The 18,766-nt window shown below is 44.1% G+C and overlaps 1 protein-coding gene across 1 annotated transcript; it reads left to right on the top strand.

The window, feature by feature from the left end:
• The first annotated feature begins 3,518 nt into the window (after positions 1-3,518).
• On the top strand, positions 3,519-16,602 carry MRPL15 (mitochondrial ribosomal protein L15). Its single transcript, XM_039525246.1, has 5 exons — positions 3,519-3,718; positions 7,142-7,299; positions 14,101-14,266; positions 14,656-14,779; positions 16,058-16,602. Exons 1-5 carry the CDS (start codon positions 3,605-3,607, stop codon positions 16,393-16,395), a joined length of 900 nt encoding a protein of 299 aa, XP_039381180.1. The 5' UTR covers positions 3,519-3,604; the 3' UTR covers positions 16,396-16,602.
• The last annotated feature ends 2,164 nt before the right edge of the window (positions 16,603-18,766 follow it).

Consider the following 18,766-nt stretch of genomic DNA (forward strand, 5'->3'; position numbering starts at 1 on the left):
TGAAGATGCTGAAAGAAAACTAGCTGCAGCTGAAGGCTTATGGGCGTACCACACAGTAATGCATAATCACTCATTCCGATCAATGGATTGTACCTGCAAACTGATTAAAACATGTTTTGATGCCAGGTTTACATGTTCTAGAACAAAATGTGAGGCAATAGTTACCGATGTGCTGGTGCCTTATGCGAAACAGTTATTGGAAGAGGATTTAGATGCTGCAAATTTTATTTCTATTTATTCGGATGCATCAAACCACAAGGAAGTAAAGTTGATTCCCATAATAAGAAGATATTTTTCATACCAGTCTGGAATACACGTCAAAATTTTGGAAGTAAGAGATTTGCCAATGAAACATCTGACATAGTTACTGATTATATTTTGGAAGTGTTAAAAAGTATCGTTTAGATACCAAGGTATTTGGATTTTGTGCTGACAACACCAATACTAACTTTGAAGGAATGCGAAGAAGTGGGAAAATAACATTTTACCAAGCTGAAATCAAATTTGGGTGGAAGAGAGCTTGTGGGAATTGGTTGTGCCGCTCATATTTTGAACAATGCTATACAAACTACAGGCGACTGTGTACCAATTGATGTGCAAACTTTCATCACCAAGTTTTATTCATACTTTTATATATATACAGTGCGCGTTAATGAATTGAAAGAATTTTGTGAATTCGTGGACATCGAATATAAGAAAGTCTTGGGATACAGTGTCACATGATGGTTGGCGTTACGACCCGCGATTGAGCGCGTCCTACAAATATATCCTGCCCATAAATCATATTTTGCCTCAAACGAGAAGAGCCCCACAATTATCACAAATTATTTTGATAATTCAGAGACAGAGTCTTGGCTTTACTTTTTGCATAACGTGTCATCAATGTTCCACAATGCTATTTTGAAAATAGAAGGACAGGAGATTTCTATTATAGAAACTAGCAATATTTACAGTGACTTAAAAACAAAATTAGCTGACAGAAAAGCCAACATTTTCTTGCCGTTACAGGTGCGGCAAAATTTGAAGCAGCTTGAGGAAGAAGGCATATTAAAACCTGCTATTTTCAAAGAAAAAGTGGTAGAATTTTATGACACATGTATTCAATATCTAGAGGAATGGGAAGGACCTATTAAGCATACCGAAAAATTCAATTGGGTTTTGTTAAACACTAAACTCACCCATGACAACATTCAAGTTTGCAGTGATTACATTCTTCAGTATTTTTCTGAAATCAATTTAGTAGAAGATGAACTGTTTGATGAAACCAGCTTTGTCCTGCGCTACATTACAGATGAAAAAATTACTCACTGGAGACAAAATTCTGTACCACTATCGAACAGATGGATTGAAATATTCAAACCCTTCAGTGAAAATGATGTTTCCTACAAAAATATTGGCAAATTGGTAGAATATTGTCTCTGTTTACCAGGAACCAATGCACCTGCCGAACGTCTTTTTTCTTAGATGAACAATATCTGGTCCAGTGATAACACTCAAGTACATGTTGAAACTTTGAAATGTTTGCTAATTACTAAATATAATTTTAACCAAACTTGCATGGAATTTTATAAAAACATCCAGGAAAACAAATTATTATTAAAATCAATCCACTCTTCACAAAAATATAAGAAGCAAAATTAGGAATGTAGATTAAGTACTTTTGTACCATTTTTTATTAAAACCATTTTGTTTTACTGCCACACTTGTTTCTTTATTACTTGGATCCCAAAATCCTAAGTATACAATTATGTACTAATCTACCCATATCAAATATTTTTTTCGCAAAATTACTTTCATAATATATAATATAAATAAAAGAAGTACATTTTATTGTATTCTTTCACTTAAAGAAAAAAAGATAAGCATACTCATAATATTTTTTCAATTTATATTCTACGACAGCGACTATTACTCATGCTGGCTGAGCTATTTTAAATGTCCTGGTTTTAAATTTGAAAAAAATGGTCACCTTAATGAAGGGCCAGGTAGGGAAGGCTGTGCCTCCCTAAATGGCCTGGCCCTGCCCCCTATCTGACCTGAACCCACTTCCTGCCCCCATCAGAATCCCCGACCCATCCTGCTCCTTGTCCCTTAACCACCACCCCCCGAGACCTCCCCAATCACCACCCCAGGACCCCCCAACACCCCCCTCCTGCTCCCTGTCCCCTGACTGCCCCGACCCCTATCCAGTCCCCCGCCGAGTCCTGACAGAGCCCTGAAATGCCCATGATCCAATCCCCCGTTCCCTGTCCCCTGACTGCCCCCTGGAACCTCTGCCCCATCCAACTCCCCCTGCTCCCTGTCCCCTGACTGTTCCCGAGACTCCCTGCCCCTTATCCAACCCCCTGGCCCCTTACCATGTCACTTACCCCCACTGCCCCCCTCTCCCGGAGCCTCAGCGAGCCACATCCAGGAGCGGCCCTGGACAGTGCTGCAGCGGCATGGCTCTGGTGGGACCTGAGCTCCTGCCACTCGACCTGCCGGAGCTCACAGCCCTGCCCCCTTACCATGCGGCTCTGAGCAGGAGCAGCCCAGGTCCCACCGGAGCCACGCCGCTGCAGCACTGTCCAGGGCCACTCCTGGACGTGGCACGCTAAGGCGACAGGGGATGGGGGAAGGCGGAGGCAGGGGCGAGCGTCATTCTCGTGGGGCCAATTGCCTCATTCTCGTGGGAGCCTCATTCTCGTGCTCCCCCCCCCCGCGGGCATCCCTGGCACCTGCATACATCCACTGCAGCCTGCAGGAGCCCCCAGTGGGGCCCTGGGCCACAGCCTAGGCAGGAGGGGCGGGGGTGCAGCTGCTCCCTGGTAGCGGTGCCACCACCTATGCAAGGCTGCCGCCCCTGTGCCCCGTACTGGCTTCCCCCCTCGGCACACTCGGGCTCTGTGGCTCCTGCGCATGTGTGGCTCCTCCCTGCCGAGCTGCTGTAGCGGCCCAAGCCTGGCAAAGCCAGTGAGTGGACTCAGGGCAAGGGCTGCCAGGGTGGGGAGGGCTCGTGGGGGGGCTGTGCACACTCCAAGGGAGTTCACATGGGGGGGGGCTCTTGGTCTGGGGAGCAACCCCTGGACATGACTGGCCCCTGGGGCCTATAAAGGCTCATTGGGATTTGCCCCTCAATGAACCGATGTGAAGCGGGGGGGCGCGCAAGGTGAAAGTTTTGCCTCGGGCACAAAATATCCTTGCACCAGCCCTGCCCGCCCCCAAGAGTTTACAATCCAAGGATAAGACAAGAGACACCATACGGGTACAGACAGAGGGGGGAGTGCAAGGAAACAATGTCTGCCAGCGCGCCAGGCAGTGGGTAAACTCCCTTGGGTTCGCTGTTTTATCCGTAGTATCCCAGGAAAGGGGCACAGACACAACCCACGTAATCCAGGGACACGCGCGGCGCGGCGCGGCGCGTAACCCGGCCACATTGTCTCACCGCCCCGCCCGCCCGCCGGGCCTCCCCGACACAGCCGCGTCGCGACAGCTGGGAGGGGGAGGGGGTTCCGGCGGCCGTAAAGCGACGCGCTGCTTAGCCTCGCACGCTGCTGGCTGGTGGCGGCTGCCTTTGCCCTTGCAGGCCGGGGGTGTGCGGCAGCGGCAGCGGCAGCGAGCGGCCATGGCAGCCGCGTCGCGGGGCGGTGGCGGCGGGCCCAAGGCGCTGGAGCTACTCCGGGCCCTGCCCAGGGTCAGCCTGGTTAACCTGAGACCCAACCCCGGCGCCAAGAAATCGGTGAGTGCCGGGCGCAGGAGACCCGGAGCGGGCTCGGCCCGGGCCTTGGCTCTGCGATGAGGGGCTGGGCCCGCTCCCCCCAGGTACCCAGGCGGCCTCAGCTGCTCAGCGCCGACGCCCGGTTGTTGCAGGACCCGCGCCAGCCTGGGCCAGCTCCTTAGCCCCGAGACCGAGCGTCTCTTGCGTTGGCAGGCTGGTCCCGAAGCCCTTTCGGTGCCGGGGGGCCTTGGCGGTCAAAAACCACGAAGCTGGCTTAGAACATTATGGCTTCTTTTGGCCTTTAGGGTTCGTGCCTTTTTGGGTCCTCTCCCCAGCGATGAGACTGTGTATTCGCCCCAGTGAAAGCTGAAATTCTCCTCTATTGGCTTGACTCCAGGATGTAGAATGCGAACAGATAAATGTTTCAGATGCTAAAGACGTCTGCTGGTACAGCTTCACACCCCTGACCAATAGAGTTATGCCAACAGACGTCTGTAATGTAGATGTAACCATCTGTCTCGGTTTGAGAAAATTGTCCACTTGAAACTGCATCACCAGTGGAAACTTTAATGTAGATATTTTCCTCGACTGCAGTATGTCCACATCAGAGGGTTTGGATTGATTTAACTACCTCAATGTAGTTGCATTGGTGCAGCCTTTTGAAACCTTTCCTAATGAGGTTGGGCACAAAAGCCTCAATCCTGAAATTGGATCTTTGTGGATGAACCCCTTTAACATTTATGGAGTTGCACCTGGGGATCCATTTGTTTGGATCCAATTGCAGGATTTGAGACAAGTGCTTTAAAATAAAATTTATAATAAGAGCTGCACTATTAACTTGACTGTTCCCTCTTGTCTCCCCACCTGTTCTGTTAGTGCCCCTTAATTGTGTGTATAGGGGGGATGGCTTACAAGAAGCTAAAGTAGGAAGTGTAAAATGTTGGTAGTTCATGTCTTTGAAAATGTCAGATTCACAGTTCTCAAATGGTTAGGGATTGAGTCATATGAAACAGATCTAAAGCCCCAACCGCGCAGAATGTTCTGTGCAGGAGTCCAATTATGCAGAGTAGCTGATTTTTACAGTACCTAATGTTATGCCATCTAAACTTATTGAATAAAATTAATGTGAAAATACCAACTGCATCATTTAATGGTGTCTTATTTAAATTGCTACTATCCTGACTACTATTCACATTATTAATATATTAAAATAGTCTGAATTAACTAATAGACACCACATAAAAATAGCCAAATGTTAAAATAAAGGGGTTTTATGTGGTTCCCCTTGTAACAGATGCAAACTGAGAACACAATGAAAGGTAGTAAGAGAATGTGAAATGAATGACCAATACCTATGGTAAATGAGCTTCTATTTTATAAATAGCATTTCTGGTGTAAATAACTCCAATATTAATAAACAATGAACAGCAAGTCAGCGACACAAGGGAAAATAAGGTTTAAAATGAGTGACATTCCTTATGATGTGCAGTTAATGAGATTATTCTGTGAAGTATAGGGTAATTATTCTTTTACACTATATATTAAAAACCTTGCTTTTAAAATAATCCTACAAAGTCAATCAGGGCATGTCTGTACAACACGTCAGTTCATGGCGAGCTGTGGGGTAAATGTACAGCCCTCCACCCTTCTGTGCACTAACTGTCTTTGTAGAACCTGCTGCTGCACACTAAAAGTTCCTTCACCCAAACAGCAATGAAAACTACAAACTCTTGAACCAGTCTGATTCCATCCAGTCACATTCATGCTAATACATATATACAAAATGATTTTCTTCTCTTTAACCTCTTATTTTATTGTGAGATGGAATCTCCTCTTGCTCAACTTCCAAGTAGAATTATCCTTACTCTGGCTTGGTCTACAGTACAGAGTTAGGGGCAGGATGAAATTGACAAGAAAACCAGCTCCCCAGCTGGGCTGCTGCTGGATCTCCACTCCAAGTTGGGCTGTCCCCTGGGTTCCCTGCTGCACCCTCGGGGTCCTTGCTCCGCACTCTCCTCCGGGAGAATGGTAGCCAACCAGACTCCGGGTGTGGATCACCCTGCTGGAGGCAAGAAGTCCTGGGTGGTTGTCCCCTTCCTTCCCAGGGGGGAGCTGTGCAAAGCTGAGAGCCCCAGCCCACACTGTTCCTCTTCAGTTGGTGGAAATGGTCTTGGTGAGGACATGCACCACCGACAGAAGGAGGGTAGTGTGGACATCAGCAATTGCAGTAATTACTGTGGTGGCTTCAAGTTGACCTAACATAGGTCAATATAAGATTGTAGTGTAGACATGCCCTAAGTGGGTGGGAAATCTCAGTAGCTTATCATTCAGGAGAAAGTATCTAATGCTCAGACCTAAAATAATACCTAATCTTTTTTTATATAGCACTTTTCATTTGTTGATTTCAAAATGCTTTGCAATCTTTTGAATGTATTTATCCTCATAATACCTCTGAGAGATAGGGAAGTACTATTATCCTCATTTTACAGAGAGGGAAACTGAGACACAGAAAGGCTAAGTGATTTTCCTAAGGTCACACAGGAAGTCTGTGGTGGAGCAAGGAATTGAAGTTGGGTCTCCCAAGTCCTAGACTAGTGCCATAACCACTTAACCATCCTTGCTTGCTAACAAAATGTTAAAGGCGAGAGGAAAATATAGTACTATATGGCTACACTACAGAACTTACAGCGCTGCTAGTGCAGATGCTCTAAGCTGATGGGTGAGAGGTCTTCCATCAACTTAATTACTTCAGCTCTCCCACCTACATAGCACTAGCCACACTGGCACTTTGGCTGGTGTAACTTACGTTGCTTGTGGGGTGTATGTGTGGCTTACTTACACCCCTGGGTGACATAGCTTATACCAGGGGTCAGCAACCTTTCACAAGTGGTGTGCCGAGTCTTCATTTATTCACTCTAATTTAAGGTTTCATGTGCCAGTAATACGTTTTAATGTTTTTAGAAGATCTTTTTCTCTAAGCCTATAATATATAACTAAACTATTGTTGTATGTAAAGTAAATAAGGTTTTTAAAATGTTTAAGAAGCTTCATTTCAAATTAAATTAAAATGCAGAGCCCCTCAGACCAGTGGCCAGGACCCAGGCAGTGTGAGTGCCACTGAAAATCAGCTTGTGTGCTGCCTTCAGCACCTGTGCCATAGGTTGCCTACCCCTGACTTATACCAATGTAAGCTGCAGTGTGTACATATTCTTACTCTTGCTTTGCACATATCCATGTAGACTTTCAAACCATTTGATTAACTATCTAGAATCACATTTTGTTTAATATTCTCTCCTTTAGTTAGAGAAGTAGAAATGCTTAACTTTTCTCACCAGTCTCACCCAGTTCATTGGAGAACAGTCTTATATTTCCTCAGAATGTACATTGCCAGAGCTTATGTATCCATAGTGTAATTAACTGAATTTATGAATTATTGCTTTCAAGGAAAAAAGACGTGGCCGTGGAAGACATGGAGGAAAGAAAAGTGGTCGAGGTCATAAAGGACAAAGACAAAGAGGAAATCGCCCCCGATTGGGCTTTGAGGGTGGCCAGACGCCATTTTACTTGATTATTCCAAAATATGGGTATAATGAAGGACACAGGTAAGTTTGCTTTCTAGATTTATTTCAAGTGGAATGTCATTTGCTTTTACCTTTCTTCTGAAGTGGCAGTCAAAATCTAATTTTGTGAACGCAGCCTGAACATATGAGAGTCTCCCCTTTCAGTTAGTCATCTGTTTTCCCCCAAATTTCCCCACCCTCCTCTTCCCCTTGTCACTTTCTGTAACTTTCAATCCATTAGTCTCCCTCACTTCTCTGTCACCTGAACCACTCTTCCCTTCATTTTCTACTCTCCATATTGATGACTCCCTGGTTACAGCCTTCTACCCTCTTTTCCACACTTGACTGCTTTGTCTGTTTCTATCTTTCATCTGTATCTCATAGACTCTAGACTTTAAGGTCAGAAGGGACCATTATGATCATCTAATCTAACCTCCTGCACAACGCAGGCCACAGAATCTCACCCTGCCCCACCACTCCTCCTGCTCAGCTCTTGCTCTCTCTCCACCTTTATTATCTCCACTTGTGCACTCACTTGCCTTAATCTGAAGCCTATTGAAAGACTCCCAGGGACCCTCATGGGATTTGGATCAACCCCATTGGGTTCAACATCTCTACAAGATCACCTGCTCTTCCTTCAGCTCTTGGCCAACCAATCCTACTTACTCACTTCCACACCTCTAATCATGGTAACTTTTTTTTCCATTTTTGATGATAAACTCAAAGGGGTATAGTGGCTCCAGGGACCTTGAGAGATCATCTAGTCAAGCCCTGTGCTGAGGCAGGATCAAGTATATCTAGACCATACTTGACAGGTGTTTGTCCAGTCTGTTCTTAAAAACCTCCAGTGATGGTGATTCTACAACTTCCCTAGGAACCCTGTTTCAGTGCTTAACTATCCTTACAGTTGGAAAAGCTTTTATGAGTAGCTAACCTAAATCTCCCTTGCTACAGATTAAGCCCATTACTTCTTGTCGTACTATCAGTAGACATGGAGGACAATTGAGTATCATCCTCTTTATAATAGCCCTTAACGTATTTGAGAGCTGTTATCTGGTACCCCCTCATTCTTCTATTCTCAGGACTAAACATGCCAAAGTGTTGGCTTTTTAAAAAAAAACTTTTCCCCATAGATTCAGGTTGTCTAAATCTTTTTTTCATTTTTATAGCTCTCGTCTGGGCTCTGTCCAGTTTGTTCACATCTTTCTTGAAGTGTGGCATCCAAAGCTACCCACATTACTGCAGGTGAGGCCACATCAGAGCCAAGTAGAACAGAACAATTACCTCATGTATCTTACATAGTACACTCCCATTAATGCACCCCAGAGCGCTATTAAGCTTTTTCGCAACTGCATCTCATTGTTGGCTCATATTCAATTTGTGATTCACTCTAGCCCCCAGAACCTTTTCAGCAGTACTTCCATCTAGCTGGTTCTTCCCCATTTTGCAGTTAATGCATTTGTATTTTAGTTCTGAAATACAGAACTTTGGACTTGTCTTTATTGAATTTCATTTTGTTGCTTTCAGACCAATTCTCCAATTTAACAAGGTCCTTTTGAATTCTAGTCCTGTCCTCCAGAGTGCTTGCAACCCCTCCCAGCTTTGTGTCATCTGAAAATTTTATAAACATACTCCCCACTCCATTGTCCAAGTCATTAATTAAAATATCAAACAATACTGGACCCAGGATAGACCCTGTGAGACCCACTAGATCCACACTGCCACTTCCCCCAGTTTCACAGTGAACTGTTGATAACTACTCTTTGAGTACAGTCTTTGAACCAGTTATGCACCCACCTTATTGTAACTCAATCTACACCACATTTCCTTAATTTGCTTATAAGTATGTCATGTGAGACTGTGTCAAAAGCTTTACTGAAATCTAGATAAATCACATCTGTAGCTTCCTCCCTATCTAATAGGCTAGTAACCCTCTCAAAGAAGGAAATTTGGTTGGTTTGGCATGGTTTGTTCTTAAAAGATCCCTGATGGCTATTTATTTATAACCCTGCTATCCTATAGGTACCTACACATTGTTTAATAATTGATTCCAGTATCTTTCCAGGCATCAAAGAGGCTGACTGATCTATAATTCCCCAGCTCCTCTTTTTTTTTTTTTTTTTTTTAAATTCCTCTCCTTTTTTTTAAAGATATGTACTATGTTTGCCCTTTTCCAGCCCTTGGGGACCTCATGAGTTCTCAAAGATAATTGGTAATGGTTCTGAGGTTCCTTCAGTTAGTTCCTTAAGTACCGAGGATGAATTTCATCAGGCCCTGCTGACTTGAATACATCTACTTTACCTAAATATTCTTTAACCTGTTCTTTATCTACTTTAGCTTGTCCTCCTTCCCCCCCCCCTTGTTAATATTGTGTTGAGTATCTGATCACCATTGACCTTTTCAGTGAAGATTGAAGCAAAATAGGCATTAAACTCCTCAGCCTTCTTGATGTCCTCTGTTGTTAGCTCTCCTTGCCTGTTAAGTAGTGGACCTACTGGTTCCTTTCTGTTTGTCTTGCACCTAATGAATTGATACAACTTTTTATTGCCTTTTTATGTCCTTGGCTTGGGGTAACTCATTTTGTGTCTTGGGCTATGTCTACACTAGCAGTTTTGTCAATAAAACTTCTGTCGGTCAGTAGTGTGAAAAAACACCCCCTGACCAACATAAGTTTAATTAACAAAAGCACTAGTGTGGACAGCGCTATGCCAGCAAGAGACACTCTCCTGCTGACAAAGGGCTTGGCTACACTTACGAGTTACAGCGCAGTAAAGCAGCCCCGGGCACCCTAGTTCACTCCTCATCCATACTGGCAAGGCACGTAGAGCACTCTGACTCCACAGCTACAGCGCTGCTGGTACTCCACCTTGGCAAGTGGAATAATGTTTGCTGTGCCCTGCTGGAGCGCCGCGGTGCCAGTGTGAACAAGGTATTGCGTTACTGTGATCAGCCTCCGGAAACGTCCCATAATCCCCTTAAATAAAGTGGCTACTCTTGTCATTGTTGTGAAATCGGCTGCAGGAATGCGGAAATGCCCTTTCAAAGCTCCCTTTCGGAGAAGCCAGAGCTGCTTCAGCTCCGAAAAAAGCAAACATTTACTGTTTGCTTTGAGTGAGTGTGAGAGAGAGAGAGAGAGAGGCAGGTGGGGAGGGAGAGGGGGGTCTGAACATACAAGACAGCCTGCTGACACACTCTCAGCACCCCAAAAACCCACTCTCTCTCTCCCCCCACATACACATAACGCACTCCCTGTCACACTCCACACACACCCCCATTTAAAAAGCATGTTGCAGTCACTTGCATTGTGGGATAGCTGATCATAATGCACCGCTCCCAATGATACTGCAAGTGCTGCAAATGTGGCCATGCCAGTGCGCTTGAAGCTGTCGGTGTTGACAGACTGCAGCTCTTTCCCTGCTGCGCTCTACGAAGGGGGGTTTAACTCACAGCGCTCTACATCTGCAAGTGTAGCCATGCCCATAGCTACCACTGCTCATAGGGGGGTGGTTTAATTGTGGGGGAGGGATAGCTCAGTGGTTTGAGCATTGGCCTGCTAAACCCAGGGTCGTGAGTACAATCCTTGAGGGGGCCATTTAGGGATCTGGGGCAAAAATCTGTCAGGGACAACACTTGGTCCTGCTGTGAAGGCAGGGAACTGGACTGAATGACCTTTTATGAGATAGAGCTTTCCTGTCAGGTATCTCCTGTTGACAGAGTGGCTTCATGGGAAACCTTGCAGCAGCATACCTACAGCTGTGCCGCTGTAAGGTCTGTAGTGCAGACATAGCCTTAGCCTTTCTAATTTTGTCCATTCACATTTGCACTATTCTTTTTTACTCATCCTTAGCAATGTTCAGAACCATTGTCCTTGTTGACTTCTGCACCCTTCTGACTGCCCATAGTCTTGCTAACTTCCTTAACAGCAAAATTCACCGGATTCAGCTGAAGTGTTCTACGCCATACTTTTTTCATTTCATCTTGCACCCTGTGCTCTGCCTACGCATCCTGCTTTGCTTCCTCCTCCCATTGGAATTTGTGTGCCTTTTCCATGACTGTCCTTGCTTTTGGAACACCCTTCCTCTTCCAATGGGGCAATTGTCCTCATACTCTACGGATACTTTCTCATAATCCACGTCTGTCAGTCATTGATCTGCACATCACTGCTATCTGTTTAGCTCCAGTTAAAAATAAATCAGAACTTACAGGTTTCATGCACAATATGAAAACCATGTTTCTCCTTGTCTGTCTTCATTTCTTGTGTAATTTAGTGTGCACGCTGTTTGAGTCCGTGACTTTCTTTTAATTCTGTAAAGGGTAATGCAAATTTATGGCACTAATATTCGTAACAGTGGCAAACATATACCACAGTTTTAGCCATTAAGGGCCATGTGATATATTGCATGTGTTTAACTCGTTCACCCTTGAGCTGTTTCTAATCTATGCTTGTGTATAAAGTCTTACTAAATATGTAGTTTGGTGTTTTTTTTGTTTTTTTTTTTTAATACTGATTTTGGTGAATATTCATGTATATGTTTCTGTTCTGTGGAATGAAGCGTAGGTAGCAGACTTGTTTTCATTACTAAAGGTTTTCTGTGTATATGCCTAATAACTAAGTGAATTTAATATGTGGTTAGTAGTGACAATTGATTAGCATTATGAAAACTTTTTTTAAGCAAGTTGCTTTCTTAATTTTTATTTCCAAATAGTCATCTCCCCCACCTTAACTTACCTTACCATGAAAGTGGATGAGCAGCACTTTCCACAGGTGGTTAGACAGGGACTTCCTGAATCAGCAATCCAAAACAGGGAATGCTGAAGAACATCTAAAAACTAGGAGTTTCTCATTAATGTTAAATGTATCTAGTAAACTGCCTTTTTAATGAAAAATGATCCAGTCTTCTACAGTGACAGAAGTTTCACAGTAACTTGTGTTGTACAGTAAAACAATAGCAAAGTAAATTAGCAATGTGGTAAAAGAGCCTGTTGTAACTCTACAACTGTTCCAAGAAACGCATCCTGTACTTAGAAATATAAATTTTGCCAGAATATAGGTAAATGGCCTCTTTGTAGCTGTGGTTAAAATACATTTACCTCACCTGTGAATATACTCTAACCAAAAGGTATTTTGGAATCTTGTGTAACTGTTGATATTTGCCTAAATCCAAGCCCAACCTCTTGGAAAATGTCTGTCCAGTTTATTCTTACATGTTAACAAAGGCCAAACACAGTTAAGTGTTTGTATGTGTTTATGGGAGATATACTTACTGTGCATATGTAATCAAACAAAATTTCCATCCCATATTTACAGTATCCTTCCTATTCTTAATCTCTGTTTTGGTCCCCGTGTATAAAAACGAGTGAAAATACTTCCAGGGCTTGAAAAATGTATTCCGGTTAGCGGAAGTCACAGCCTACTAGCCATAGAGACAAATATTTGTGCCACTAAAAGAGTTGTATATTATAAATACTTTGCTTCATTTAATTGTAATACTCAGCTTTCTATTTCATTTGGTTTTTAGAAATATAACTTTCTACTATGACTGATCAAATAGCCAAATATATTATTTAATGAATTTCACAGGTATTTAAATACATCCATTCCAGTATCTGATTAATAATACAACTCACTGGATAACAGAGACAAGTATTTGAATAACGTATTTGAAAACTTGATTTTCACCTGTGATTCAGCCAGCCTGCTTATACTTTTTCCCCTTTTTAGCCCCATTCCTTTTTTTAAGCTGATGGCTCTTGGCTGCAATCTTCCTGCTCCTCTTGAGTGTGTGGGGGAGTAGACTTGGCAAGCTGGTCAGTTGATTAGTTGTATAATGTCAGTGGTCTGATTAACTGACTACCTATTATTTGACTTGCCAAATATTCCAGCAAGAATGCCCTGATATAGTGGCTGGCCTACTTCTTTGTGTCATGGTGCTATTCTTCAACTTTTTTGAATTTCATTACATTGTGCTTCACATTTTTATGAATAAAAATAACTGAGTTAAGTAAGTTGGGGTTTTTTTGGGGGGGGGGGCGTAATTAGGTATATGTATTTATCTAAGGCTAAGCTTCTTGGAGACCACAAAGTCTTACTCCTTTGTTACTGTTGTTATGGTAAATTAGTGCTTTAAAATATTTGACCTTTTTAAAATATATATTATTTGACTAATCAAATGCCCAACCATATGGGGGAGTGGATATTTACTCGATATTTCCTTACCTTGCAGGGTGATATGAGAGAGAAATCATTAATATTTGTGAGGTGCTTGCTTACAATAAGCACAATAGAAAAGCAATTAAATAAAATTGTCAACTAGACATAAGATGAGAGAGCTCACATTGGAGTAGAATACTGAGGATTCTTTGCATATGCTTGTATGTCATTGAGTCAGATTCTCATGTGTCAACAAGGCTGCTGAGTTAAACTCATAGGAGAAGTTGTTGTCTAAAATCTTCTTAACTTGCCAAAGAGCATTCAAACTTTCTGATTTCCTCTTCAGAATAACACTTAACCTCTCCCTCTAGAACCCAGACAGTCTGGGCAAATTAAGCTGACCAGCTGCTGGGGATGTTACTTTGATGTGAATTGAACCCAGTGATAGCCAGTTATAGTGTTGGTTTCCTATTTTATAAAAGGGGAATAAAATGTACTTATGGATGGGCCTATTCTTAAACAAAATTACTTGGAACATTTAGGAAAGGATGGAAAACAGAAAAAAGTATTGTATCATTCATTTGTCTCTTAACCCACTAAACCTAGAAGCTTGTTTCACTCTGACTATACTGAATTTCAGGTTCATATTTTGAAATCCTAAACTTCTTTGCTCTTCTTTGCCTTTTCTCCAGCCGCAGGCGCCAGTATCATCCCCTCAGTCTTCAAAAGCTGCAATACCTTATTGACTTGGGTAGAGTGGATCCCACTCAACCGATCGATTTAACCCAGCTCACCAATGCCAGAGGTGTTACAATACAGTCACTCAAAAGGGATTATGGTGTCCAACTAGTGGAGAAGGTATGTCTGAAATACATTATTAGTCTACCGGTAGTGTAAAGCCTCCATTTTTTGTTTGGTTTCCCCTCTCTCCTGGAAGCATGACTACTTTTCTAAGTCGCAGTTTTATGTATCTAAATAGAAGACTAATTAAATTTGTCATGCTAAATCCACTAGAGGGCACTATATATTCATGAAAAGCTGGACAGTGTGTTATGATTTGCAAGCTGCTGTTTTTTCACTTTGGAATAGTAGTTAAAATTGTTAAATCATGTAATAGAATATTGTAGAATTGTGACCCAGCTTAGTTTTTGTATTTCACATTTGATACTCTGTAGAGATGGATAAATATAGCTACCAAAATATTCAATTTATGTTTAACTAATCTAAGCACATGCTGTAACTTGCAGGGTGCCGATATCTTTTCAGCAAAAGTAAATATTGAAGTACAGATGGCATCTGAGCTAGCCATTGCTGCAATTGAAAAAAATGGTGGTGTTATTACAACAGGCTTCTATGATCCACGGAGTTTGGGTAAGAATTTCCCCTCATCTCCCCACTTCTTTTCTTTGGTGGAATGGAGTTGGTTTTTTAAAATCTAAATCCTAAATGTAGCAGCCTGCAAGGAAGAGCTAGCTGGTGGGGGCTTGGAACCAGGGTGGACCGGCAGCCCCCCCCCATCAGCTCCCTGCTCCCCTAAGTTCTGTGTTCTGCACCGCCCTACAGGCTATCAATCAGCAGTTCAGCTGTCCCTCCCCCACTGCCATGTGCTGCTTCTGCCCTCTGCCTTGGAGCTGATCTCAGACTCCTGCTTGCTGTACAGGGGTGGTGAAGAGGGAGGCTAACGTCAGGGTGTCCCCCTCCCTCCTGCTCCTGCACCCCGCTTACCCCTTCTCCATATAGAGCAGGGAGAGGACACGGATGGAGAGAGACAGAGAGCGCCTGGGGCAGCAGCTGCTGTCTCAACTTCCTGATCCACTTAAAGACAGTGCATTTAAGAGTGGGTCAGCTTACTTAAAGGGGCAGTGTGCCCCTCTCTCTCTCTCTCTCTCCCTCCCTCCCACACACAAGGTGTGTGTGTGTCTGTCTCTGCTATGCTGTCTCCCCTCCCATGTGTTTGTGCTGCCTTGTGTGAGAGGCTACATTAACAACAATGTGTTAACAACAATGAGCCTTGAGGGCTCAGCCAAGTGCTAGTTCATCATTTAGCAGCCAGGCATTCCCTGGGAAATATCCCACCTTCTTCCACCCTCTAACTTCACCTCCTCAACTAAGCTTCACAATCATCATAGCTGTGAACAGTATTAAAATGTATACTGTGTGTATATTTATATAGGTTTTTGTCTGATTGAAAAAAAAAATCCCTGGAACCTAACCCCCCCCCCCCTTTACATTAATTCTTATGGGGAAATTGGATTCGCTTAACATCGTTCCGCTTAAAGTTGCGTTTTTTAGGAACATAACTACAACGTTAAGCAAGGAGTTACTGTACATTTTTATTTAAAACATTTTTCTTAAAACAGTGGTTCATGCAGATGGTTTTAAATCGGGACTATAAATCAGTTTTTCCTTTTAAACAATATTTTTAACTGATTCATTTGGTTTATTGCATTTGTATAATTTAATTGATTTGTCTCTAGTTTTCCTCCTCTCCTCTGCATGAGTTTGTGGCAGTTAAATAATCTAGCAAGAGACTTCAGGCATATGGTGTACTTGTCTTTTGAGGAAAGGAGGCATCATCTAATGCTATTGAACCTTGATTATGAAATACTATTACCTACTTCTTTCTTTCTCTCCTTTGCTTGCCTGTAGAAATTTTGTGCAAGCCAATACCTTTCTTTCTGCGTGGCCAGCCTATTCCAAAGCGAATGCTTCCACCAGAAGATCTGGTCCGTTACTACACAGATGCCAGGAATCGTGGGTATCTAGCTGATCCATCAAATATTCCAGAAGCCAGGCTTGAACTCGCCAAGAAATATGGTTATGTTTTGCCAGACATAAGTAAAGATGAACTTTTCGAAATGCTAAGAACACGTAAGGACCCTAGACAGATTTTCTTTGGTCTTGCTCCAGGCTGGGTGGTAAACATGAGTGAAAAGAAAATCCTGAAACCAACAGATGAGAGGTTGCTAAGATACTACAGCTCATGAATTCTGAGACAACTGCAGATGTACAGGAAACATCTGGATATGAAATAATGGATTAGAAGTGAGGTTTTTTTTAAAACACATTCTTATTGTACTAGTCAAAACATTAATATACATTTGTGACTGGGTAATGCTACAGGTACATCTCTTTTCTATATTGAGTCATAATACCGTGTAGTGAATAAAGAATAAAATACACATTCTGACACATTTTTTCTCTTGCTGTCATTTACTATTTGTTTCGTTGATTAAAAATATTCTGATGCTGATCTTATTCTAGAGGAATGCTAGCCAAAGGAATAGGTTGTAGCAATAATTTTAGCTTTCACTTATTCCTCAATCCCAATTTTTAACCTTGACTTTCAACTAACATTTTAAGGCTTCTAAAAAAAAAAAAGTGTGTGTGTGTGTGTGTGTGAAATGCATCTTGCTGTAAAGACATTTCAGAATTTTTAGTGTTTAATCAGTGTGTTATGCAAAACTGAATCCTTAACACCTTTGTGAGAAAGATCAGTATTATTCCTATTGTACAGCTAATGTTTCTGAAACACTGAGAGATTAACTAACTTTCCCAAGGCCATAGTGGTGACTTAATTGGTCCGTGGCAGATATGGGATTAGAACATGAGCAATTGACTATTGATTTAATCAGATGTCTAAAACCAGTTTAGACACTCGGGCTCAACCTCCGGCTGGCGGGGAGGAGCCACACCCGACTGTCCCTGTCCCCTCTAACTGGTGGGGCCAAAAGAAACCAGGGTCAGCACCGCAGGCGCAGGGCCTCTGAGGTCAGGGGCCTCACAGCACCCAGTCAACCCCTCTCACCCTCTCTGGATCAGGGGGGTTCACCAGCATCAGGTCTCAGTTCAGAGGACAGGGTTCAGACCCAAGGCTGGGGATCAAACACAATACAGGCGGTCAAGTGTAGCCCCAGGCGGCAATCAGGGGGCGGGCAGCTAGCAGGCAGCAAGAGCAAGATCCAGCACAGGAGCTGGGCAGGGGCCAATCAGTTCAGTCAGTTCAGGTCGCAGGAGAGCTAGGCACAGATAACAGGGCCACTGGGGAGCCCAGGCCCTCTGGAGGGGCCACAACAACAGCAGCAGTTCAATATAAGCTGTCCGGTGCCACAGCTGGAGCAGTCAGAAAGTCAGGACCCACCACAGTCCTCTCTGGGGCGGGGCAACCACCATAGTCCCCAAGTCTCAGGTCCAGTGCTCAGGAGAGAGCAGATTAGTGCACTCAGATTAGTGCAGGCGCCTCTGCCTGCGCTGGGGTGATGGGGAGACTGGGGGGGGGGGGGTGGGCCCACCAGGGGGCAGCCCCAGGGGGGCCAGCACCACTAGCGGCTAGCACTGGTGCTGTTAGTGCCCAGGTCAGTGGGGTCCTGACCTCCTGGGGCACACACACACCTGAATTGGGGGTCGGGGTGGCTATCCTCGGCCCATTTCGGCCTCCCGCTCCTCTTCCTTCATGGCCTGCATGGGTACCTCCCTCCATGGGGGGGTTCGCCCAGCCACAGGGGGCAGGGGGGCAGGGCAGGGGGCAGGCTCTGGCTGTCCTGGCTGCTGGTGGTCCCTCGGATTCCTCCGGGCTGTGGATAACAGGGCGGTGGGGCTCGGGCGCGCGCGCTCCGAAGTCGCGGCTGCTGCTCAGGCTTCCTGGGGTTCCTCTGGTTGGTGTCCGGGGGTTTTTTGGTGCCGGGCGCGGCGGGGGGCGGGGGGGTCCTGATCGATCCGGGTCCTAGAGGAGTAGAGGGCTCCTCTCCCGCGCCGCCGCGCACGCCTGCTCGCTGTGGTGGCTGGCTGCTGACTGAGGCTTTCTCCTCTCTTCTTTTCTTCCCCTCCTGGACTTGGGGGGGGGGGGGTGGGGACAGTGGTGACTGACTCACTTGGGTGGTCTGGAGGGAGCTCTGCTGGGGCAGAGAGAGCCACACCGACTCGCTACACACACACATTTGTGTCTAATCAGGATTTTCTGAATTAAACTAAAATACTATGAATAGAAAATCCAGGCACAAGTAAAAATATATACAAAAACCAATATCAGCAAATGTTGCTATAATAGCCATTGACTGTATATCAGATGCATATGTATTAAAATTAGAGTTTAAGGATGGTATAGCAGATGGGACACTGAAGTAGGACTCTATTTCTAGCTCAGCCACAAACATAATATACAACTTGGGGCAAACCAGTTAATCTGCCCTGTGCCGCAATTCCTCATATCTAAAATGGGAATAATTCTTTCTGATTCCCAAGGGTAGTGTTAGTATAAACACCAGTAATGATTGTGAGATACTTGGATACTAGGGTGATGAGGGCCATCAGGACCTAAAATAGAAGAGCGAGAGATGGTATCGGAAGTTGCAGAAATTC

The sequence above is a fragment of the Mauremys reevesii genome, linkage group 2 (assembly GCF_016161935.1).
Source record: "Mauremys reevesii isolate NIE-2019 linkage group 2, ASM1616193v1, whole genome shotgun sequence".
NCBI lineage: Eukaryota > Metazoa > Chordata > Testudines > Geoemydidae > Mauremys > Mauremys reevesii.